General features: G+C 46.1%; 2 protein-coding genes across 2 annotated transcripts in view; one reads left to right on the forward strand and one right to left on the reverse strand.

Moving 5' to 3' along the window:
• Positions 1 to 11909: 11909 nt before the first annotated feature.
• On the forward strand, positions 11910 to 13997 carry LOC134435199 (insulinoma-associated protein 2). The gene has a single exon (XM_063184066.1). The coding sequence runs from the start codon at positions 11953 to 11955 to the stop codon at positions 13585 to 13587; it is 1635 nt and encodes a 544-aa protein (XP_063040136.1). The 5' UTR covers positions 11910 to 11952; the 3' UTR covers positions 13588 to 13997.
• A 483-nt stretch (positions 13998 to 14480) lies between these two features.
• ralgapa1 (Ral GTPase activating protein catalytic subunit alpha 1) overlaps positions 14481 to 24559 on the reverse strand; it is a 171500-nt gene continuing 161421 nt past the window's right edge. Inside the window, exons 41-42 of the mRNA XM_063183617.1 lie at positions 23585 to 23709; positions 14481 to 17628 (exon numbers count right to left, since the gene is read on the reverse strand). Coding sequence (XP_063039687.1) covers positions 17438 to 17628; positions 23585 to 23709 — 316 coding nt within the window. The 3' untranslated portion in view covers positions 14481 to 17437. The remainder of the gene's footprint in view (positions 17629 to 23584; positions 23710 to 24559) is intronic.

Here is a 24559-nt window from a genome sequence, read left to right on the forward strand (position 1 = left end):
ATATGTGGGCATTTGTTGTCCTCTCGTTCATTCATATTTGTTATCTCTATTGACCCAAATCAAGAAAAGGTGATAGTACATAGGCCAACATGACATTTCCTTATGCACTTGTGAATTGGTGGGTGAGAAAAAATATATAGCCTTAGATTAATCACAGAATGATCGCTATTCACTTCCCCTGAGGCCAAGAGAGTGTATTAACACTGACGTCAATTACTGAGACATTCAAAGAATGTGGTGAAGAATGAGAGGTACACCATTGTCACCACATCAGACATTGGTGTGAAGTCAAGTGGTGCGGATTGAGGGTTGAAAGTGTACAGAATGTCCATTTACCAGTTTCGGATTAACTTTTCATCTGTTTGTCTTTCCTGTTCCTTTTTTTCTCAATGGACAGCGGACACAGGAAACAGCGTTTGTTAGCTTTGATGTGGTCTGATGACGGCAGTCTCTTGACATGGGCGGATTGAGTGAGTGAATAACTGATTGTTTGATTAAGTGGCACCGTGTGTGGTACTGTACAGAGAGTGATGATGATGCCCAAGCTGTCCCATGCACGACCGGTCCTCAGCAGACAAAACACTGCAGGCTGGCACGCGATCTCATCACATGTTGGGGCACCACGGCAGCATAAACGAGTAGAAGAGTAGTATCATTTATTGACCCCGAGGGAAATTAAGGTGGCAAATAGCATACAGAAGAAGATACAAAGACACACACACACACACACACACACACACACACACACACACACACACACACACACACACACACACACACACACACACACACACACACACACACACACACACACACACACACACACACGAAGCGCCAGATTATTTTCCCTTGGCACACAAATGACGCCGTTTGAAGACACACCGCACCAGGATGGATTGGACAGGAGGACAAGGGGTACTAGAGAAATTTGGGGTCATATGTACAACCCCCCCATGTCTCACTTTACCTCCCTTGCAACACTCCTGCTAATAGCCTAGTTTTATAATACTCTCAACACTTATGCATCTCCATACTTAAACACACATACAGTGTACACACACGCACATGCACACGCACGCGCACACACACACACACACACACACACACACACACACACACACACACACACACACACACACACACACACACGCACACTCACTCAACAGAGAGATACATGAACAGACTAGGTCAGGGGTTCCCAACCTTTTCCAACTTGGGGCCCACTCGAAATTGTCACAAATGTTTGGGGCCCACCTCTGACCCGATTACGAGTGAAACTCACATAAATCAGCAGCAACACACACCATAATGCGATCATGATCTTTAGAATATTATTTCAAGGCCCACTTGGTATACCTTCAGGGCCCACCAGTGGGCCCCGGCCCATAGGTTGAACATCACTGGACTAGGTCATTCTGACTAATAAAGATGACCAGGCATGACCAGACACAGCCGAACTACACAGAATGGAAACTCAGGAAGCACCTTGAATCAAGCTCATATTTCAAGTGAAAACACTCATTCACACAGACACAGACACAGACACAGACACAGACACAGACACAGAGACACAGAGACACAGAGACACACACACACACACACACACACACACACACACACACACACACACACACACACACACACACACACCTATTACCCAAACCCAGATTTGCCCGATTTCACAACCTGGATGGCAATTGCAATACTGAGTTTAGGGTGAAGTACTGATGAGACATAGTATTTCACCTTGTGTCATGGCTCAGATGTCAAGCTCGACCCTGGTGACGAGTGTGGGAATTTCAAGTTACACTAACGTGAAAGTATCTCATAAACAGTACAGTGTGTAGGCCTACATGCAGGCACACTGGCAAACACACAGTAATAGTTTAGAATTGGGTTCACATGCCACTAATACAGTATTTGTCTAATTGCTATCTGTACGAGTAACTTATAAGACATATGTTAAGACACATGCAAAATCAAGTGCCTAGATCCTTATTACGAAGAAGGAATTTGTGAATATACACCTAACAACATGCATAACACATGTCTTAGTTTTTCAACATATATGTTTTTATATTACCACACACACACACCCACCCACACATGCACGCACGCACGCACGCACGCACGCACGCACGCACGCACGCACGCACGCACGCACGCACGCACGCACACACACACACACACACACACACACACACACACACCTGCTACTTGTAAATGATGGGCAAAGGTTAAGTAACTGGGAGATCCCAGTACTCTTCAGGGCTCTCCTTACAGGAACGTGAATCACATGTTGGATTGCCATATCTAAGTTTACATGACCAAAGATCACATAGGCCTACATACTGTTAGAATGTGCATGGAAGATCCCAGTAGTTTTCAGTGCTACCCTTATATGACCCAAGAACATATACCTAGAGCAGTGATTCTCAAACTTTTTCAGACCAAGGACCACTTTGTCCCCCCCAAAATGTTCAGGGACCACCTGATAACTGAATTGACAGTTGACGGGGGCTATTTCGACACTAATTTTGATACAGATCACTTACCATTTCACCACAAGTGACCAAGTGGTCACTTGGTCACTTGTCCCGGGCCCAGGGAGAGAGGGGGCCCACAATTGGATCCTCATTACATTGCATTAATTGGGTTTGGGGCCCTTTTACATGTATTTGTCCCGGGCCCAGCCACAGCCGTCAGCTGCCCTGCCTAGAGGAGATCCCAGTAGTTTTCAGCATTCCCCTTACATGGCCATACAACACGTACAGTCAGGGCCCCTGGCAGCTGTGGCTAGGCCCAGGGCGATGTAATGAGGACCCAATTCCCCCCTATTCCATGGGCCCGGGGCCACTGACCCCTTTGAATCCCCCCTGTCGACGTTCCTGCATACAGTAGTGTTTCTCAACAGGGGCTCTATAGCCCCCCGGGGGCATTAGGGAGCCCTAGGGGGGCACTAAGATGGATGAAGCTGAGAGGTGGTGGGGTGCCAGGTTGCCAATGGGGGCATTTTGTCTATTGGGGATGTCGTGCCGAAAAGCGAGTCCCTGACAGAACACGAGTGCCTTCATTGAAACCAATGGGAACCAATGACCAAATTTTCAGATATTTTTTACCCATTTTTGGAGACAAATCCGACACAATTTAAGATGGAAAGCCTATCAATAAAGCATCTACATTCCTTCTGGAAGTATTACAAAGAGTTGGTTACAATTTCAGTATTATTTCCATAAAAGAATCGAAGAATTGTCATAACAAATGTTACGGTTTCATTCAAATAGCTCATATTAAATGGAGGACGAGTAATGTTTCATAAGCATATTTTAGTTCATAAATTATGTAATTCATTCTGCAAAAATTTGTATAATATTCTCTCAAAAAATGTCATTGGTTTCAATGAGGGCACTCGTGTTCTGGCAGGGACTCGCTTTTCGGCACGACAGGGACATTGGCAGGCTTACAATGAGGAAAAGGGGGTGTTGGGATGGGAGGCGCATGATGAGGTCAAGCCAAGGGGGTGTGTAATAATAATTATTGTAACCTGTAGTTAGGTCTTTGGTTTTGTTTCTGTGCTTCTGGTTAAACTCTGTTGCGGTGTGAGCTCTTGCCAGTGAATTACGTGACATCTGTACCAGGAGGACTACGTCTCTCGTCTCCTTCTCGTTGTGTATTAATGAGTTTCCAGAACAGGGTGCTTTGTTCAAAAAAGGTTGAGAAGCACTGTGTGAGTAGCCAGGCCGTGCCCTCCTAGTGACGCAACACCTTCAGCGTTGCTACTAGTCAGGTCAAGAGCAATGCAAGTACCTCCCACTTTTTCTGGAACATATCAACCAGTAGTAAACCAAGAGAGAAAGGTCGACCATGCCGTGTGGGAAATACTCTTGGTCAGACCAAGTCTCGAAGAGATTTGAAAGTCGATGATAATCAGGCTACTGTGTGAGTAGCATGTGCCAGTGGCGCTGTAGACCGGCGATCTCCCAGTAGTCATTATCCTAGTGGGTGGCTTCAGAGGGCACCTCCAGAAATAATAGGAACGTGGTTATCATGACGCAAGTTAATGCAACGGGCACTATTTTTACCTTTTTTTTTTTCCTTTTCGCCCACTAAGACGTGGTCGGCACAAGGCTGGACATGTCTGCCCCGTTGCCCTGCGTTTTTTTTTCTTTTTTGTTTTTGAAGTCTAAAAGCATGCACACACAATCTCTGACTCATGTTGACTCAGTGCCTGTAAGACACACATGCTGGGCTGAAACCCACTCTTATCCACTGTACACCGCTGCACCTCCGTTGAAAACTACCACTCTGCTGGAAACAACAAGCCTTTGGTTTTTCAACGACAACAAAAAAATGCATGCCGAGTACAGAAGGCATGTTTAGAAAAAGAGACTATTTCTGGATTTTGGTGGAGCTCTGTGTTATGTTTAAGTTTTTGTGTTTGTGAAGTGTCCTGTGTTCGTCTCGTTGTTGCTCATTTTCCCCCTCCCTCCTGTTTTCTATTGTCGCTTACTGTCTGGACAAAGAAAAGCCCCTAACGTTCTGTAAGAAGTGACCTTTAGTCCAGAAAAGCCCTGACACATACACACTTAAAGGCCACACACACACACACACACACGCACGCACATGCACACAAGGTGTGCTCCAGTAGGGCCTTAATCACTGATGATGAATCATAAACATGGTGGTGTGGTACAGGACACAGCCCATCCAGTTCATCCGGATTTCCCAAGGATCCCAGCGCTGGTGCCATGCCACCTCACTCCTCAGTCACCCTTCGCCTATATTTCCTGTGGCCCGTCCCGTGCGTGACTCCACGCCTCACCTCACCTCCCCTGAGTGGGGGCGTTTTGGGGGAATCCTGCGAGTGAATCACCTACTATGTGTCTTTGCATTTCTTTCTCGCTGTCTGTCTGTCTCTCTTTCTTTTTTTTCTTTTCCTATCTGTCTCTCTTGTGAAGAATGTGTGGAATGTGGTTTGGGTTCCAGTCTCACCTGTTGCATGGCAGCAAACATGGTAATAGTGGAATGCTTACTCTGGGTGCCTCCACCCTAAGACATAGTAGACTGTACATTCCCCTTACAAATGTATGTATATACTTACATATTTATATACTGTAGGATATTTATAATTAGAAATAGTGCACCAGTGGACAGAAGAATGTCCTCTCTTGGTAAAGAGAACTGATTAATGATGTTTTTCAACAATTCTACAGATCCACAGACTTTCATCTGACTGAAATCTCTCAAATGTACAGTTTGTCTGTAAAAAAGGCCCTCATATAACACGAGTTTCACATTATAATACATGAACTAATAGAGTATAAGGTTTGAGTCTTTTGTTGGACTTTGAAATATTGACTACCCATGAGTCACTCTATTTAGAATGAGAAAATGCAAATGAAAAAAAATGACAAAGGACAAAACTTAACAAGGAAATAGAAACTATTTCTATAGCAAGTCTTTTTTCGTCACTGGCAACCTGGTACTCTCCATTGGTTAAAAAAAAAGATTTCCTCAGTGCTTCCCAGTCCCAGATTGCTCTCTTTCCTTCCCACAAGCTGGAGCAGTAAAATTTCCATGCCCCAGAATGTTCGTCAAGATTCCCCAAGTTAGAACATGCAGAGTGCGCTAAACTCACTCTGTGGTAACAGCAGCAGCAGCAGCAGCAGCAGCAGCAGCAGCAGCAGCAGCAGCAGCAGCAGCAGTAACATCAGCAGCAGTAACAGCAGCAGCAGCAGCAGCAGCAGCAGCAGTGCATGGTTACTGTTTTTGGTTCCTCAAAACCAGGGCTGTGTGGAAAGACCTTAGGAGGAGGGACGGGGGCTTAAAAGGGGCGCATGGAAAGAAAATTCCAAGCATCACATTAACGACCTCCTGATACAGAGCATACATGTATGGTAAAAAAGCCGCACTCCCGGATCAATTTCTTGCAGTTTTAATACTGGGTTAGCATGGCAGACAGACGTTTCGGCCTAAGCCTTCTTCAGACCCTGTTCGGAGTTGAGCGCACTTTCTCTACTAAAAGAGAGCATACATGCTCAGTCCTTGTAATTCTTTTAAAACCCCAAAACAGCCATGTCTAAAGGGCATAGAAAAGCAAAAGGGTTAGAGCCCCTGTAGCACTCCTTCTTTGTGTATGCCTGCTCAAAGTGAAAGAAAGTGAAAGCCCAGTTGAGAAACTCCAACTCCCATTGTCATTGTGACACAGCACTCCAGAGCACACCAAGTGTTCACTGCACACTGCACACAACAAAATTGCATTCATGCCTCACCCGTGCAAGGGGGCAGCCCTCAATGGCGCCCCAAGGGAGCAGTGCGGCAGGGCGGTACCAGGATACCTCAGTCATGGAGGATGGGGGAGAGCACTGGTTAATTACTTCCCCTACCAACCTGGCGGGTCGGGAGTCGAAACCGGCAACCTTTGGGCTACAAGTCTGATGCAATAACCGCTTACCCATGACTGCCCAACCCAAACACTGCTTCCCATAATGCTAGCTGGAGTGCATCGTGCATCAGACTGGAGAGACAGATACGTATTAGCATCAGACAGGTCTCGTCATGTGCAGACGTGCACTGTACAGACTAATTGCTCTCAAATACCTTAGCTGCTTAACTCAATCTTCCTGAAATGCTTGCGGGGGTTGGCTGGGCTTAAGGTGTGGTAGTTTCTTTCTTTTTTTAAAAATGTAACATTTGTATTGTCTTCACGACGTGACCTATACATCTGAATTTTCTGACATTTAAAGGTATTATTGAATATCTGATGCCTGAAGTTTGGCATTAGCTTGTGTTGAAGAAGGAGATTAGGGCCCATTGCTGAATTCCTATGCAGTACATTATTATGTTCATATGCAGTTTGAAGTGGGCTGAAGCCAAGACTGGACTGGGCCTAAAATTGTCTGGGTATTTCTGCACAGACCACTCTAAATTCTAAATTGTAAATTAAGATGCCAGTCTGTCAGCAAAGACAAAAACAGTGGCAGCAGCCTGGGCCCCTGAGGACTGTTGGCCTACTGGGAAATGCCCCGTATGCCAGATTACCAGTCCAGGCCCGCATGGCAGAAACCTTCAGAGCAAAGCTCTGCATGCATGCCTCCTCATCTCAGCAAGAAAGCCCTCCAAAGCCAAGGTCCCTTGCATGGCACAGAAGAACTGTATTTATCATTGATTGTATAATTATAATATACTGCCATTGGTATAAGTGAAAGTGAAAGCCCCACTGGGAAACTCCAACTCCAGTTGTCATTTTGACACAGCACACCACAGCACTCAAGTGTACACTGCACACAACAAAATTGCATTTATGCCTCACCCATGCAAGGGGGCAGCCCCCAGTTGCGCCCAAAAGGGAGCAGTGCGGCGGGACGGTACCATGCTCAGGGTACCTCAGTCATGGAGCAGGATCTACATAGTATCTACATATGAAGGCTTTATTTGCAAAACGTTGTATCTCCATTTTGTAGAATTTTGGGAAATTGATATTTTGATATGGGGCATTCCATTGAATTGCATTGCAAAACTGCATTTTATATAGATTAAAAAAGTATGCTCTCAAAATATTTGAATGGTAAGAATTCACTCATAGGTGATATGACCTCTGAAAAGTCATTTCCAATAATAAAATGCAAAAGTAAAAAAATGGAGATACACCGTTTTGCAAATAAACCCTTCATATGTACATATATAGACATTACACAGATATTGACCTCTTTGAATAAGGAGCAGGTCCCCTTCCCCTAACAGCGAATTTAACCACTGCCTATATGCATAGGCCTACTGCACAAGTTGCACTCACAATCATGTGGTATCAGTTTAGTTTCACATGACATTTTACAGCGACACAATTATGTGTGTGTGTGTGTGTGTGTGTGTGTGTGTGTGTGTGTGTGTGTGTGTGTGTGTGTGTGTGTGTGTGTGTGTGTGTGTGTGTGTGTGTGTGTGTGTGTGTGTGTGTGTGTGTGTGTGTGTGTGTGTGTGTGTGTGTGTGTGTGTTTTGCTGAAAGCAGCAGTGAGAATTTCCAAAGCGGTATTTTTTTTTGCAATGATGCACATGATTTGTTTTAATTAGAAGGCCAGCACTTCAAATGACATCAATGGTGCCAAGACTAAAACCACAAGCATGACTCAGGGGGCTAAATAAACACATCTTCAAGAGTTTATGCAATTTCCTCATTGGTACTATTGGTCTTATTAGAAATTATTTCCTATTTCCATGAACCAATGATCTTCAAAATAAGCAGTTCCCCTAAACAATGTAGTATTAGTAGACCTATGAGAAGTTGCACAGGAATATCAAGTCGACCTGCACAGTCGAAACGTGACGTTTGGGAGCAGAACACGGGCCATCTCATGTTCCCTTAAGAGTGGTGTCAAACTGTCTTGGGATTCGTCATCAATGACTGGACATCAGGACTGGAATTCCCCCCTGATCATCAATGCATTGGACAATTGACATGTCATGTCATGTCGCCCCCCAGTGGGCAAAGGAGGTAATTCATTTAGGCTACATGTACTCGCCAGCAGATGGCGGCAAGATGACGTGTATATTCAGAATACATTCAGTAGGCCTAGGCCTATTTCTGGGGCTTCACATATTGGTGGGCACTAATTGTCTCAGACTATAGGAAGCCTGACACAATTTAGGCTATAGTAATTTCTCATAGTTCACTTTCAGACCACTGTATACTAGAAAAGACAGTCATTCTTTTTTCTCAGGTCAAACTTAACTTTGCAATATTTTTTCCCCATTAGACTTCCTCTGGAAACCAACAACGAAAAAGAAAAAAAGCAGTAGAATAACCTACTTTCGAAGCACGGCTTCTGTGTTTGAATAAACCTACGTGGAAATGAAGCCTATAAATAAATACCCCTCAATTGGCATAGACGTTTTGTGAACTTGGAGAGGAAGGGCCTATCGTAGCCTACCGACGATGATAGCCTACTTCACAGAAATGTGGTGCCGGAGTGGGCCCACGTGCTCACAAGTCCGAGCCAAGGGTATGAGTGTTAATTAAGACCAATTTAAAATTAATTAATTACACAACAATCTGCCGCCTCTACGCTGCCAGATCATAGAAGCCCCAACCAGAGCCGGAGCTGTCCGTATCCCGCGGTGCTGAAAGACTCCAGTGAAGCCAAGCGCGGAACCCTCTCCCGCACTTAATCATCGCATAAGACTCAATCATCCGCGAGCTCCAACGGCGATTAAATAAATACCCAGTGCGTCAGCAACTAGACTAATTGCCCCCTCGTTGTAAACGATTACAGTGAATTCCTACATCTGCGTTATGGCCGCTCCGCCACATGGCACAGGGAGCGAGATGCCAGGTTTGAGCTAAGACTTTGAGACAGCTGAAAAGTGGCAGATCAATACCGCGGTCGCGGTCTGTGTTTGGCTGTTTAGGAGACAAACGTCTCACTCCAAGAAGGACATTCCGCTTCAGCAACCTTAATCCTCCAGTCTGTCGATTTAGCTTATGTGATGATGAAGGTCAAGGGCATAACTATGGGTGCGTAATAGACCACTCATTTTCAGAGTAGCCTATGAAGGGACGGGACTGAGGGGTGTTTGTTAATTCTAAAAATGCTATGATATTCTATAATATTCTATAATATTTTAAGTCAAAAGTAGGCTACAACTGAACCATGTATGTAGGTCTACCAACAGACAATCAAAGAAGCCTGTTATTCATTTCTGAAACAAACCCAACGCCCCAGTTTATCCGTGCCACTCTCCAGGGGGCAGTTTTCGAAAGATAAGGCGAATTTCCCGCGGTGATCTGCGTCGGACAACATAGACGGGTCCTGCTCTCATGGTAGGTTACCTCTGTCTCTTTGGATCACAGCGTCCTCTCGTAGTCCCTATCGCCCACTCTCACGCCCATTTGCTCTGATTAATGAGGCCCGCCGCCCCGCTGAAACCGCTAACCACAGCGGGCCATAACGATCCTGGGAGGTCGGCCCCAATCGCTTCCTCTCCCTCCACCAAAATGAAAAGACATTAGACACCCCGATCCCTTATCTCCTCTCCCAGCTTTGGGATAGAGGGATGGAGACAGAGGGAGTGTGTGTGTGTGTGTGTGTGTGTGTGTGTGTGTGTGTGTGTGTGTGTGTGTGTGTGTGTGTCGTTCCCGCTGGCAGGTTATAGGCGAATTGGACAGCCCCCCGAACGCTGTCCTGCCGTTGCCTTGAGCATCGCTGCCCCTTCTGCCGAGAGATAGCGCGATGCCCTGGGAATGGGAGGGGGAGATCTTCCCATCGTTAATGCCACAAAGCCAGTGAATGCTATGCGGGATGCTTTGGCTCGCCCGCCCCTGCACGGCTTGCTGCAAAACCGCTTGGCAATTTACATCCCATGCCACCGATAGCATCTCTCTTATCAGGGTCCAACACATAAGCACAGATGTGATTGCGAGAGAGTAATAAAAGATCTAACCGGGTGTGCAAGATAACATTTCGAGCATCTGCCCGCAATAAAAACAAACATATCTAATCGCTAACGACGACAATAAAACGTCTATTTACAAAATGTCCCTAGATTAATATCGTATGATATTAAAACCTAAATGAAGAGAGTGCACTTCAGCACACGCCCTGCATTACATTAAAGCGCCTCATTAGGCCTATCTTGCTCCAGCTTTTTTGAGGCTTTAGAAGCATAAAACGGCTGTCACCTTTTTGTGGATGATTAAATGTGTTTTCCCCCAACAGTATTGCTGTGGTTCAAATTAAGCGACAGAATAAACGGATAAACAGCAATTTAGCAGATTGTATCCCAGAGACGCGCATCAGGTAACAGGTAAAGTGCCTCAAATGGATGTTTTAAAGGCTCCATGCTGGCGCGCGCCCAGCACCAACTTACGCAGCGTGCCAAAAGGAACACTGAGCCAAAAAGAATCCAGCGTCTTAATAGCCTAGTCGTTTTTTTTGTCTGTTTACAACAACAGGAAGCGTTTAAACACTAAGCCAGAATCCAGGGAAAGGTTAATGTGCGCACACCCAAGTGCATAGGCTCGCTCTCATTAATGCTCTGTGGAGACGCTGAGCATGTGCGCTTCTGGTCATTAGGAGAGATTTCTTTATTAGACAGGATAAGGCATTTGGTTTAAAACATTGTTCGGACACAAATACATGCTGTTCTATTTATTCAATGACACGACACGAGTTTTCCCCCCAGCCAGTTCAGTCATATTAAACTGGATAATGGCCCGCAACAGCCTAATTCCCTAATTTAACTAGGGAGGGCTGAAATAATTTAAAACGTGCATGTGCATATTATAACTCCGTTATGAAAGACGTGTTATCATTTCTGAACATCTGATGTTATGTTTCATTCCGTTTGTAAAATAATTATACCAAGAGAATTACAATTAAGTGTTTGGAAATCACCATAAATTTGCGATGCAATAATTATTTCCATGCGTCTTCCAGGAGACCTTACAGCAATACGGGTTTTCAAGCTGTATACCCCCACCAAAGCACCGCCTGTGTACACTGTAGGCCTAATTGGGGCATATTGATAACCCTCTGAACTTTAACAAGCAACTGTGATAATTAAAAAAAAAAAAAAAGTTAAAGGAAAAGTATGCATGGATGGTTTCATCCACCCAAGCGCCTACAACAATCATACGGATGTGAGAAAATGCAATCTGCTCTCCATTAGCAATCAATCTGTAAGTGAATATTCTCATTAGAGGCTACACGCCCTCCCTCTTTAATGTCGCCACTGATTGGCCGAGGCGTTGACACTGACGGTGACTTCACAAAAGTAGATGGCGACCCTCAAGATAAAAAACAAGCCATGCGTATCGACGTGACAGTGTCCCTCCTCCTCTCCTCTTGGCTGCGTCCGCCTGCACCTCTCCTGGAGTGACAAGTGACTGTTGTTTGCATCTTGCGGTGTCTCTGGCCGTTCTCGTCTTGACAGGGACGCACACTGTACAGTGGGGGAGAATGCCGCGTGGTTTCTTGGTGAAGAGGAGCAAGCGGGGCTCTCCTGCGTCCTACAGAGCGCGCCAAGGGCCCCTCGAGTTTCCCAAAGAGACGCACCTACCGGCGCTCATCCCAGATGGACCACCGAGCGTCCTGGTTACGCATTCGACTGCGCCTCAGACGGAGGAGGACTTCCATGAAACATGGACCCGCGTCCCGACAGACACAGAGCAAGCCCAACTTCCCGAAAGTCCGAGAAGCGATGAAGATGAAGAACTTGTGGTGGACATCACCAATCTGACACCACCACTCATCAGCGACCCCGTGCCCCTGGGGTCACCCGGCCGGGCCGAGGCTGCTTACAGCCCCATCAAACCCATTAGTGCAGAGTTGAAGGAACCCTTCTTTGACAGGTGCCTAGGTTCGCCGGCCACGGCCGAGTCGTTCCCTCTCAGCACCCCGGTGTCCTCCATCGAGCGGCTACTGATGAACCACGCGGAGATGACATTCGACACGCCGGTTCAGCTCTACTCTACATTCCATCAGAACCTGAAACGCGCCAACACTGACAGCGAGCGCAAGAGCAAGCCACCAACGAAGAAACCTAAAGTGATGAGGAAACTCAACTTCGAGGACGAGGTGACCACTTCACCGGTGTTAGGACTTAAGATAAAGAAAGAGGGCCCAGAGACCAAGCTCACTTCGTCCTCGGGGAGGAAGAAGCCGTTAGGCGAGTTCATTTGCCAGCTCTGTAAGGAGGAATATCAGGACCCCTTCTCCCTCGCACAGCACAAGTGCTCCCGGATCGTGCGCATCGAGTACCGCTGCCCCGAGTGCGACAAAGTTTTCAGCTGTCCCGCCAACTTGGCCTCGCACCGTCGCTGGCACAAGCCTCGCGCAGCCAACAACGGTGAGTCGCAAGGAGGCGGGAAGAAATCAGCTATGGACAGCCGTGGAATGGAGAAGCTATCCGCCGAGGAGAAAGAGAACGCGACCAAGCTGCGCCTGAACAATCAGCACCACAACTCACTGGATAGCGCCCAGTGCCACCGCATAGCTGACACCGGCGCACATGCCCAAGAGATGCACAGAGAAAACCCGCCATCGCTGCGACCGCATTACCTGTCACCTGAGAAATGCTTCGACCTGCACATCAGAGCGGGCGACAATGACAGCTTGTTGCACTGCGTTGATAAGGGGGAGCCCGCGCCTGTGTCGTGTTTGCCATCACCGGGCTGCGAGGAAGAGGTGTACGAGTGCTGCTACTGCGGTAAGAAGTTTCGAAGGCAAGCCTACCTGCGCAAACACCTGGCTGCACACGAGACAATCAAACCTTCGCCGTACAGCCAGTACATCAGTGAACAGATCACCTTCCCGTGCCACCTCTGCGGGGCCCACTTCCCCTCCCTGGAGATCCGGGACAAGCACAGGCTGTGGCACGCCGTGAGGGAGGACCTGTTCCTCAACCCCATGAAAAGCGCCAGCGCGCTGGTCAGACCCGAGCTGACCCACGGCGACCAGCAGATCTTCACGTGTAAACACTGCCCATCCACCTTCTTCAGTTCCCCCGGGCTGACGAGGCATATCAACAAGTCTCACCCCACGGAGAGCCGGCAAGTCATGCTGCTCCAGATGGCAGTAAGACCAGGCTGCTAGCGTGGGGAAAATGCTTTTATGCGTGTCCTCTAGCATACATGATTTAAAGACATGGCACATATGGGACGCTCATTGATGATGGCCAAGGAAATCACGCTCAGCTCTGAAATTAATCATTAATCACTGCAGAGTAACAATAAGCGTTTAAGCTTTGTTTTTTTTTAAATCTATTGTTATTCATTCACTATGGATTTGCGCAGCGTCATTGACATGTGTCAAGTCAAGCGTCTGTGTGTAATGGACAGTTAAATGCAGAAGCTTAATTTGTATCCTCAAGGGACCTACAGACCGAGACCCGGGAAGATGGGCTAATATAATCAAACTGCTCACACACAAGGCAATTTACATTCATGCGAAAACAAACCTTATGTTACATGTAGCCTACTAATCACTACAATAATATGATATTCTCCCACTTACACGTGTTATAGTTCCTATGGAAATTCTACTTGTTTAGTTGTAGTTGTTCTTTAAAAATACACGAAATGTATTTTCATATGCATTTGTGAATGTGTAAACGCGGTGATTGTGACAAAATACTCATTTCATTCTCATCCGGGAAATGCCTATAAATAATCTTAGCCTCTATGTAACAACTAAATATACAGTGATACAGTATATATTTATATTTTCTTATGTACAACAAATTATTGCATTGGTGTGACAAACTGGAAGGTGAAGTCAATAAAACGTCTGAACCGAGGCTTAATCTCTTTATCTTTATCGATCACTGAACAAGTCATCACTCTTCTGTCTAAACGTTTGGAACTGTCTGTTCACAAGTCATATCAGTCCATGCACAAGCCTTCATATACATTTTGGGCAAATTGGTACTTGTTCTTGCAGGACAATGTATCCCCAATGAAGAAAAAAAAAATAGAAGACAAAATAAAGTCTGTGATATGAACATCTTTATTTCCATGTTCAATTGCACATCTCCGTAGTTTTCCATCTTTTATAACCATTATTGTATAGATAGGCTACTACAAGTATGACAATTTTACAGCCTGGCGTATGTGCGGGTGAGTGCGTGTGTCTGGTGTTGTGAAGCTGTTATGTCAACACATGCGGTTAGTACTGGCGATACTCATGCAGTCTTTGCTCAGTAGTAGCGTACATCATCATAACCTTCAAAGGTAGAGTTCTCTTTTTGTGTTTATTTTGTTTTCGCCCCCAGTTTTACAACAACAGGCACCTGTCTCAGTAACTCGTGCAAGGAGGGTAGAGGTCGCTCGCCGGCAATATAAGTCTGGATTTGGCCTTACTGTCTTAAAACTTTCGCATATAGCTCTTTATCTGAAAATACATTACTCTCAGTCCAAACATATGGATTGACCTCGTATAAAAATCGGACATATATTCAGTGAGAGACAAAAAAACAGAATATGACTCGAAAAGGAATTAACTGGAAACATGCCAAAAGCCGTTGCGCTTTTACGCATGGGCAGCAATACTTTTGTCAAAATGCAGTCAGCAACGCTATCCCTTTCTTCTCCGTCGAAACACCTACCACTCGGCGAAGACACCGGGATCTCAATCATAACTTTATATAAAAAAAGAAAACCGTAGACAAAAACAAAACTCGGCGACAGGGTGCGATTCCAACAAGTATAAAAACAACAGCTGTAAGATCGTTCAGTGTACCCCTCTGCTTTCCCAGTCTGGCATAACGCATTGCGCAGGGAGAAAAGTGAGGTTTTGCAAGACTGTGCGCTTTACCAAACATCGGCTGATGACTTGGAAATTATTGGCTACATACATACATATACACACATGGTCTCATTTTGCCTCTTTAAATTACACTTCAGCACATTGTACATTTAACAAACTCTTTGGCAGACCTGGTGTCTAGGCATCAATAAATTGAGAAAAGCTTGGCCACAACAGGTCATTGAGGAGGAGACTTATCATGCTAATGCATTGGACCAGTGGACAGGGAAAGCAGTGGGTACCTTAGCAACGTGCTGCATTACAGCATGGTCTGACAATCGCCATCTTTTGAAAACTATTAAAAAATGTTTTGGAAAAAAAAGATTTAAATGTTCTCAACGGCTCCGAGTAAGAGTTAGAGTTTCGGCTTGCTGCTCATTTGGACTGATTTAAATATTGTTATCTATGTACACAGACCAAATACTGTCCATACTCTATACACATACATTAAATATGTATATATTTATATTTATAGTATATACACGTGTACTGTTACTGGTGAAGTGGTGTTGGGAACATAATATATATATATATAGTAACAATGTTTCAGTAACATTCTGCATCAGGCGACAAATGATAAAACAATATTGACCATAACCGTATGTGACCAGTAGTGAAAACAATTAAAATCTAAAAAATCACAGAGAAGTAAGAAAAACAAACAAAGAAAAATGGAATACATGTAACAGGAAGAAGTGCTTTCTTATTCCCTCCACAAACATACCTCAGACATAACACGATGTTATTCAGCCACAACATAAAGGCCCTAGACTGCCAAACATTGGCCAGCATCTTTGCAAACTGTAAACAAAGCAAGCTTCAATTCTACAGTACAAATTTATATATATATATATATATATATATATATATGTATACAGTATACAGAGTGGGTTTCTATAACATTTTCCAGGATGGGTACAATAGTAACCATAAGGGAAACTGGTGTTATTTCTCAAATGACTTTTCGTTTTTGTTTTGTTTTGTTTTTGCCATCTCATATAACCGGTACACTTTCTCTCTCTCATGCCAAAGCCGGGAAACGAGTGAACATGACGACCAGGTGATGATGAGGAGCTCAAAGACGAGACAGGCATCCGTCTCATCACCGCTTTTCAAGTCTCTGCATCTTTTAAAAATGATCTTTTTTTTAAATCTCTGTGTTCCCCTACGAGTGCTAAGGATCAGAGCTGCAAAAGCTGGAGTGTCAGGCTATGGAGCAGGGTTGTTTGTTCCCGTGTGTCGAGCTCTTTTTCTTGATCTTGTCCAGTGGCTCCAAGGGTGCCAGCTGGAGCAACTTTTTTTGTGTCCAGAGAGTTCAAGAGAAGTGTGGTGGTGTTTCCCCCCCCATGTATTTATGCGAGTGTGGTTTTCTTCGTTTATTCATCATATCATATATTTTTTTGTTTCTTTATATATTTTATGTTTTGGCATGGGCACAAGCAGAGTCTAGGCACTGTCCTGTCCTGTCCTCCCACACTCCCTCCCTTCCTCTTCTGCTTCTCGTTAAGTCCAGTCGGCACAGGAGTATCCGTGGCATGGGCGCACTGTCCGTGTACGTGTGTGTGTGTGTGTGTGTCTGTGGATGTGCAAGCGGAAAGCAGACAAAACTTGAATGCTTCCTAATGCTAAAAAGGTGGCACAGCTAATGCTACGGTCCACTGGTCCGAGCTCAACCAAGGTCACGGGCAGGTTGACGGATGTCAGGAGGTCATGGTTGGGGGGGGGGGGGGGGTGTGTTTACAGTACAAGCGTAAAGGTCATGACTTTGGTCCAGTGAATCCTGGGGCGGTGACTGTTTGGTGGAGGGAAAAGAGAACCGAAGACGCCGATGGGAGGGCGGGTAGGAGAGTCGGCCACGTCCTGCCATCTCCGCAAACACTGGAGTGTGTGTGTGTGATTGTGTGTGTGTGTGTGTGGGAGAGGAGTGCTGTGATGGTGGTCGTGGAGGAGCGCAGTAGAGGCATCAGCAGCTGGATCTATTGGAGCACAGTCAGTGAGTGAGGAAGAGGGAAGGGGGGGCTGTGCCACTGTGCACGAGTGTGTGTGGGGGTGGGGGTTCAGTCGCTCAGTCAAGGTCAAAGCCCAGGACACTGGGGTCAAAAGGTCAAGGTGAGGTGGTGGTGGTGGTGGTCGGAGGTCCTCAAGTCTTGTTGGCGGAGCCGGAGGAGCGTCGCAGCTTCATGGACATGCGGCTCTTGCTAGCACGAGGGGACATTGGCGAGGCTGAGTCGCTCCCGTCGCCCCCGGCCACCGCTGCCACCCCCGCCGCCGCCGCTGCTGCTCCCATCCCCACCACTGGGCTTTCGGCCCCCTGAGTCTCGTGGCATGAGCCTGGCGGAGGAGGAGGAGAGATGGGGGAGGAAAGAGATGGAGGAGGAGAGATGGAGGGGGAAGGGTGGAAGAGGAAGGGTGGAGAGGTGGCGGAGGAAGAGATGGAGGAGGAGAGATGGAGGGGGAAGGGAAGGAGGAGGAAGAGATGGAGGTGGAGAGATGGAGGAAAAAAAGATGGAGGAAAAAGATGGAGGAGGAAAGGTGGAGAGATGGAAGAGGAAGAGTGGAGAGATGGAGAGATGGAGGAAGAAGGTAGGAAGGGGGGGGGGTAAAGATGAGAACAGATGAGGGGTAGAGAGGCACGAAGAAAGCATGGACGGGGATGGGATAGGAGATAAGAAAAAAGTTAAACATCCCCCCCACACGCTCACACATAGCCACATGCCTTCCCACCCACAGCCACACACACGCACACGCACACGCGCACACACGCACGCACACACGCACGCACACGCACGCGCACGCACACGCACACACACACACACACGCACGCGCACGCGCACGCGCACGCGCACACGCGCACGCGCACACACACACACACACGCACACGCACACGCACACGCACACGTACACGCACGTACGCGCACGCGCGCGCACGCGCACGCGCACGCACACGCACACGCACACGCACACGCACACGCACACGCACGCGCACGCACACGCACACGCACACACACACACGCACACGCACACGCACACACATATACAGATGACAGGTAACATACATCATCAACAGGAGAGACATGAGATATGAGGCTAGCCATGACAAGCCAAGGGTGGGGGTTGAGGGGGCGGAGGGCTGTCTGAGAGACCACTGACTAGTCACATAACACGGACGGAGGAGTTATTAGTGCAATCTACATTACAAACACACTAGTCAAGTCTCTATGCAGACAGAGGTAGATAGGGGTGGGGGGTAGGGGTACACTAGCCAGTGTCTGTATGCAGTCAGCCTGTTCATGCATTTAGTGCTACAGTGTCCGGCGGGCGGTCAAAGATGAACCACAGCTCCTGTTTTGTCAAGGCTGGAGAAGCAGGAGGATTCACAGCTCTTGACAGAGACGGAGGGAAGAGGGTGTGTGCATGTGTGTGTGTGTGTGTATGTGTGTGTGTGTGTGTGTGTGTGTGTGTGTGTGTGTGTGTGTGTGTGTGTGTGTGTGTGTGTGTCGGGATGAAAACGCATAGGCCCCCACTATAATCCGTTTCATCCCAGACTGTTTTTTCTTGTGAATTTCACTCAAAATGATCATTAGTGAAAAATCTTCCACCCATTCTCACCCTCTCTCACAAGAAAGAGTATTGCCTGTCAATCAAATGTCAATACCAATCCGTGTCACTAAGGCAACGAGGTGTTGATCAGAGTTGAGCTTATTTGCTATTTATTTATTTGTTTACTTATTCTAAATTGGTTGTTTGTTACTGAAGGGGTTAAAATGACAGGTCTTCTCAGGGGAAAGATGGGTGTGTAGTCTTCACACTCACAATATTCTGAGTGAAACTTCACACAAAAGCTTAACCAAGACACGAGTAGAAAAAAACAGACAAACAAATGATAAAAACAAGGAAAACAGAGGACGTTGATCACACAGGATGCCTTCAGTAATCAACACTGAGAGACATGACACCTAATCCATCAGGGAGATGGAACGAGCACAAGAGAGGAGAAGAGGGGAGCGTAGAGGAGATGAGAGAGGAGTACGTCATTCCAACAGAGACAGGGGGACTGAAGGTTTAGGGAAAACGAAAACAAAGACAAAACAAACTAAAACTGAAATAGTGAGACAGCCAGAGGAGCAGCACGAGTATACATAAATATAGAGACAGACATAAAGACCAAGAGAAAGCAAGACGAAAGCAAGAAATAGAGAGAGAGAGAGAGAGAGAGAGAGAGAGAGAGAGAGAGAGAGAGAGAGAGAGAGAGAGAGAGAGAGAGAGAGAGAAAGAGAGAGGTAGTTGGTTGTTGATTGAGTGTTTTTGAGCGTACCATTCACAGCTAGCGTGAAACACCTTCCTTTTCAAGCCTTTGCCCTTTGCCTTGATGAGGCCAATGTTTTCTAGTGGAGGTTTAGGGAGGAGGAGAAACACCACTGCATTTCTCTCTTGGGTAGAGGAGGAGGAGGGGAGACAGGCAGACGGATAGGTAGATAGGCAGACAGACAGACAGCCAGACAGATAGACAGACAGACAGACAGACAGACAAACAGACAGACAGATAGATAGACAGACAGACAGGGACAGAGAGACACATACATAGGAAAAAAGAGAGCGCAGAAAGATGGATATGGAGAAGAAGGTAAGAGAAAAGAAAAGACAAACAAAGAGGAGAGGAGAGGGGGAAGAGATGATTAAAGAAGGAGAGATAAGAAGAAGAGTGAAAGGAATGGCACAGGGAAGAAGAAGAAGAAGAAGCAGAAGAAGAAGAAGCAGCAGAAGAAGAAGAAGCAGAAGAAGAAGAAGAAGAAGAAGAAGAAGAAGCAGAAGAAGAAGAAGAAGAAGAAGAAGAAGAAGAAGAAGAAGAAGAAGAAGAAGAAGAAGAAGAAGAAGAAGAAGAAGAAGAAGAAGAAATCAAGTACAGGAGGAAGAGAAGAGGAATTGAAGAATGAGATGTAGAATAGAGTTGGATGGGGAAGGATGAGGGCCAGAAGAAAAAAGGGAATGGCAAAAAGGACGAGAGGGGGAAGGAAGGAAGGAAGGAAGAAGAGGGAGAGAAAGATAAACAGATAAAGAGGCGTGAGCAGTGAAACAAGCCGACAGGGAAAAGACAACAACAGCTGGTGCACAGAGAAGAGAAAAACATACAGAAAGATAAAAAGCAGGACCTAGTCACGGAAAAAACGCACACACGTGCACAACCACACGCACACACACACACGGTTTGCACCCTTGCATTACAAAAATACACTCTGGAGACTGTTACGCACACCAACACGCGCGCGCACATACACACACACACGCACACGCACACGCACACGCACAGCTTGGCCTTACTTACCAGTGTCTAGCTTGACTATATAATAGAGTAATAGTGTTGAAAAATGTACAGGCAATAGGGTTGTGTCCCTGACCGACACACACGCTCACACATGTTAGGACTGTGACAGAAAGGTCAGGTTAGGTTTAAGTGGGACAGAGGTGGGCCTTGGATTTGAGGGATCTGAGTGTGACCATCCCTTCAAACCATAGCAGACAAGTTATATTAGTCATGATGACACATTTACGCACACAGGCACACACAAATGTACACACGCACACACAAATGTACACACTCCACATGAATCAAAATGCACTGTACCTTGTATAGTACACACAACACAAAACAGTGAATAGTAGTAGCATGCCGGTACAGTAGATGGTGGTGGTGATGACAGTGGATGTGAACAGAGTGAGGACGCGAACATGATGACAAGCAAGGTGACCAGGTGAATAGGTGGCTGTGAGTGTGTGTGAGTGTGTGTGTGTGTGTGTGTGTGTGTGTGTGTGTGTGTGTGTGTGTGTGCGTGCATGTGTGTGAGACAACGCACACACAACCTTCACTTGTGACGTTATAGGAAAAGGGAGTGCAAGTGTGTGTACACAACAGGCAGGTGCTAAGAATATATGTTAATCAGAGCAGCATGCGGGAGGAGTGAGTAAGTGATGGATGGATGGATGGATGGATGGATAGATGCACACTTCTTCAGAACCAGAGACGAAGGGAAAAGAACAGATAGACCGTCATCAGTTGGGGAGGAAGGGAAGAGAACAAAATGTCAGAAAAGGTACGGATAAGGAGAGAGAGAGAGAGAAAGAGAGACGGAGAGAGAGAGAGAATGAGAGAGAAAGAGAGAATGACGGAGAGAGAGAGTGAGAGAGAGAGAGAGAGAGAGAGAGAGAGAGAGAGAGAGAGAGAGAGAGAGAGAGAAGAGATGGGCAGAGGATTCCAGTGACAAAGTGAGAGAAAGAGAGAGAGAGAATGAAGGAGTACATCTAAAAGGAGCAAAGGGATACGGAAGAGTTCATACGCTTGTTACAAGCAGGAGAGAGACAAGAGAGAGGGAGCGAGGAGGAGGGCTAGGAGAGAGTCAGCCTGAGCTCTGTGTGGGCCCATCCCAGAGTTATCTTACCTTTAGATATACACAAGTGATAGATTATGATCTAAAGGAGGGGGAGGGGGGAGGCATAAGATAAAAGGAAACAAAGAAACAAAAAGAGAAAAAATGAAATAAAATGGGAAAAAACAAACAAAATGGAATTAAAAGAAAAGAAAAGAAAGGGAAAACAAACACAGAAGGAAAGAAAAAAATAATGGATCACTTTGTGTGTTAGGAGAAAGCAGAGCTTCCTTGAGGGACTGATGTTAACCCAACATAAAGGAGAGAAACTCAATCAACAAAGGATAAACATTTGAGACAGAAAAAAACAGCTCTCGGAGGCAGTGTTGCCAGATTGGGCTATTTCCCGCCCAATTGGGCTGCTTACAGGATGGCTGTGTGCGGGTGAAAATGGCATTTAGCAGAGAATCCTGCCCAATTTTTGCCATAGAAATCAGTAGAATTGGGCGGGGTTTTGAGCATTTTTTGGGCTGGAAATCATCAGCCTCATCTGGCAACCCTGCTCTGAGTCGCAGCCTGGTCATTGCATTTCTGCAGGCGACTGTTTTTCAATCCCAAATCAAATGAATTTCTTTTCTTCCCCCAACTGATTGAATGACAACAAAAATGAGACACACCCATACACTTACATGTAGGAGGAATATTGACCGAAGAGGATTCTGAATTTCAAGTTTAATCCATGACAATTCATATCTTGAAAAATATTGACGTGGTTGTCTTAAGGGATGTAAAATGGTTTCATGGTCAATTAATTTCTTGCACGTGTGTGTGTGTGTGTGTCTCCGTAAATGATTACAAAAAAAGATGATGTTTGAGTAACACAGTAGGTCTCAGGATACCAATGTGTGTGTGTGTGTGTGTGTGTGTGTGTGTGTGTGTGTGTGTGTGTGTGTGTGTGTGTGTGTGTGTGTGTGTGTGTGTGTGTGTGTGTGTGTGTGAGGGCTCGTGTGAATGTAGGTGTGTGAGTGCTTGTGTGAATGTATGTGTGTGAATGTAATGTGTTTTTCTGTATGTGTACTGTATATCTCTGCGTACAAAGTCTATATTGCTGAATGTGGGTAAATTGTGTATTTGTGTGTGTGTGTGTGTGTGTGTGTGTGTGTGTGTGTGTGTGTGTGTGTGTGTGTGTGTGTGTGTGTGTGTGTGTGTGTGTGTGCGTGCGTGCGTGCGTGCGTGCGTGCGTGACCAGCAGACCGGTGGAAACCAGAACACTTCACACCTCTCCACCCAGTATACTGCAGGTGAGAAAGCCGCCTCTGTCTCCACAGATGGGCACAGACACCGTAATAGGACATTAGTGTGTGTGAGTGAGAAGAAGAAAGAGAGGTAGAGAGACCGTGTGAGAAAGAGAGAGTGAAACGCAACAAAAGAAAGAAAGAGAAAGAGAACGAGAGAGAACGAGAGAGAGAGAGAGAGAGAGAGAGAGAGAGAACGAGAGAGAGAGAAAGAGAAAGAGAGAGAGAGAGAGAGAGAGTGTGAGTGTGCATCCCTGAAGAAAGAAGAGGGAGAAGGTGTGTTTTTTAATTGTGCAGCAGAGTGATAATGCGGATGATAGAAATGACACATCCAGGTGGACCGCCAGAGCCATTACCTATTTCCCTGTGTGTGTGTGTGTGTGTGTGTGTGTGTGTGTGTGTGTGTGTGTGTGTGTGTGTGTGTGTGTGTGTGTGTGTGGTCTGTGCTAACCTTACAGGGATCACCCTCACAGGTCACCAGTGAAACAGTACATTCGCAAAACAAACATCAAATCCCCCCCCAATAAAATGTGACATGCAAAAAGTGTTTCAGTGAGAGGTGGCCAATGGCTGCTGATTGGATGGTGATGATGAAATGGGCGGGGCGGTGAGCCGTCACTTCTGCCTTACCTGCGTCGGAGGGGACGTGGTGGTGGGGGGCGGGGCAGTACATGCGGGCGGCGTAATCCTCGAAGGTGGTTGGCTCCAGGTGGTGCTCCACGATGGTCGACAGGTAGCGGGCACGCTCCTCGTAGCTACGGCAACGGGTTAAGGTTAACAAAACACTGTGCACAGTCAACCACTGCAGAGAGAAGCTCACTCAACACCTTTTAATGCACTACACTGGGTGCTTAACTTTGTCCACAAATAAACTCAAACTCAAAAAATAAATTAATAAAGAGGCACCCCTCAGATTTCTTTTTGACTTTTTAATCGCCACACAAACGTTTCGGGCTAAAACATCCTCATTGTGAAATGGCGGTGAGTGCGTCTTTATTCTTTCATTTTTCACATTCAACCACTGACGAAGGCAACAGCCGAAACGTTTGTCTACACTTCTGCTGCTATATAAATAAAAAAATAAAAAAGAAGAAAAGAAAAACCCGAGTGCGATCCACTTTTTCACCTTCAAAGTTATTCAACTGGAGACGCACCACACGGAAGAGCGCGGTGTATCATCAACTACTACTTCACATTCAACCACTGCAATGCTTTGCTACGGTTTCCTGACTGACTGAAATGTTTGAGGAGAGAAGATTGAGCTCACTGCCTAAAGCTTTAAGCCATTTATTAGGTGGAAATAACCCAATTAACATTTCAATGTTTACAACATCTTCTCCAGAGTTCTGAATGAATCGTTTGTCCGCAACGTAGCAAACCATTCTGCGGTGACTTTTGCATACGTCTGCTACGGTTTGGCAGGCGTGTTATACCAATTATCCAATCGTTTCGCAATGCTTTCTCTGACAGAACGGCGCAAAACATCTCCCTCTCAGCTACCATTAGTCGCAAATGTTTCATGCGTCTTAAACACGGCCATCGTCTCCCTCATCGGCTGCGCTGGCTAAACGGCTTTTAAGCCGTTTAAGCCACGCGAGGTCAAGA

This window comes from Engraulis encrasicolus, chromosome 19, assembly GCF_034702125.1.
Source record: "Engraulis encrasicolus isolate BLACKSEA-1 chromosome 19, IST_EnEncr_1.0, whole genome shotgun sequence".
Lineage (NCBI taxonomy): Eukaryota > Metazoa > Chordata > Actinopteri > Clupeiformes > Engraulidae > Engraulis > Engraulis encrasicolus.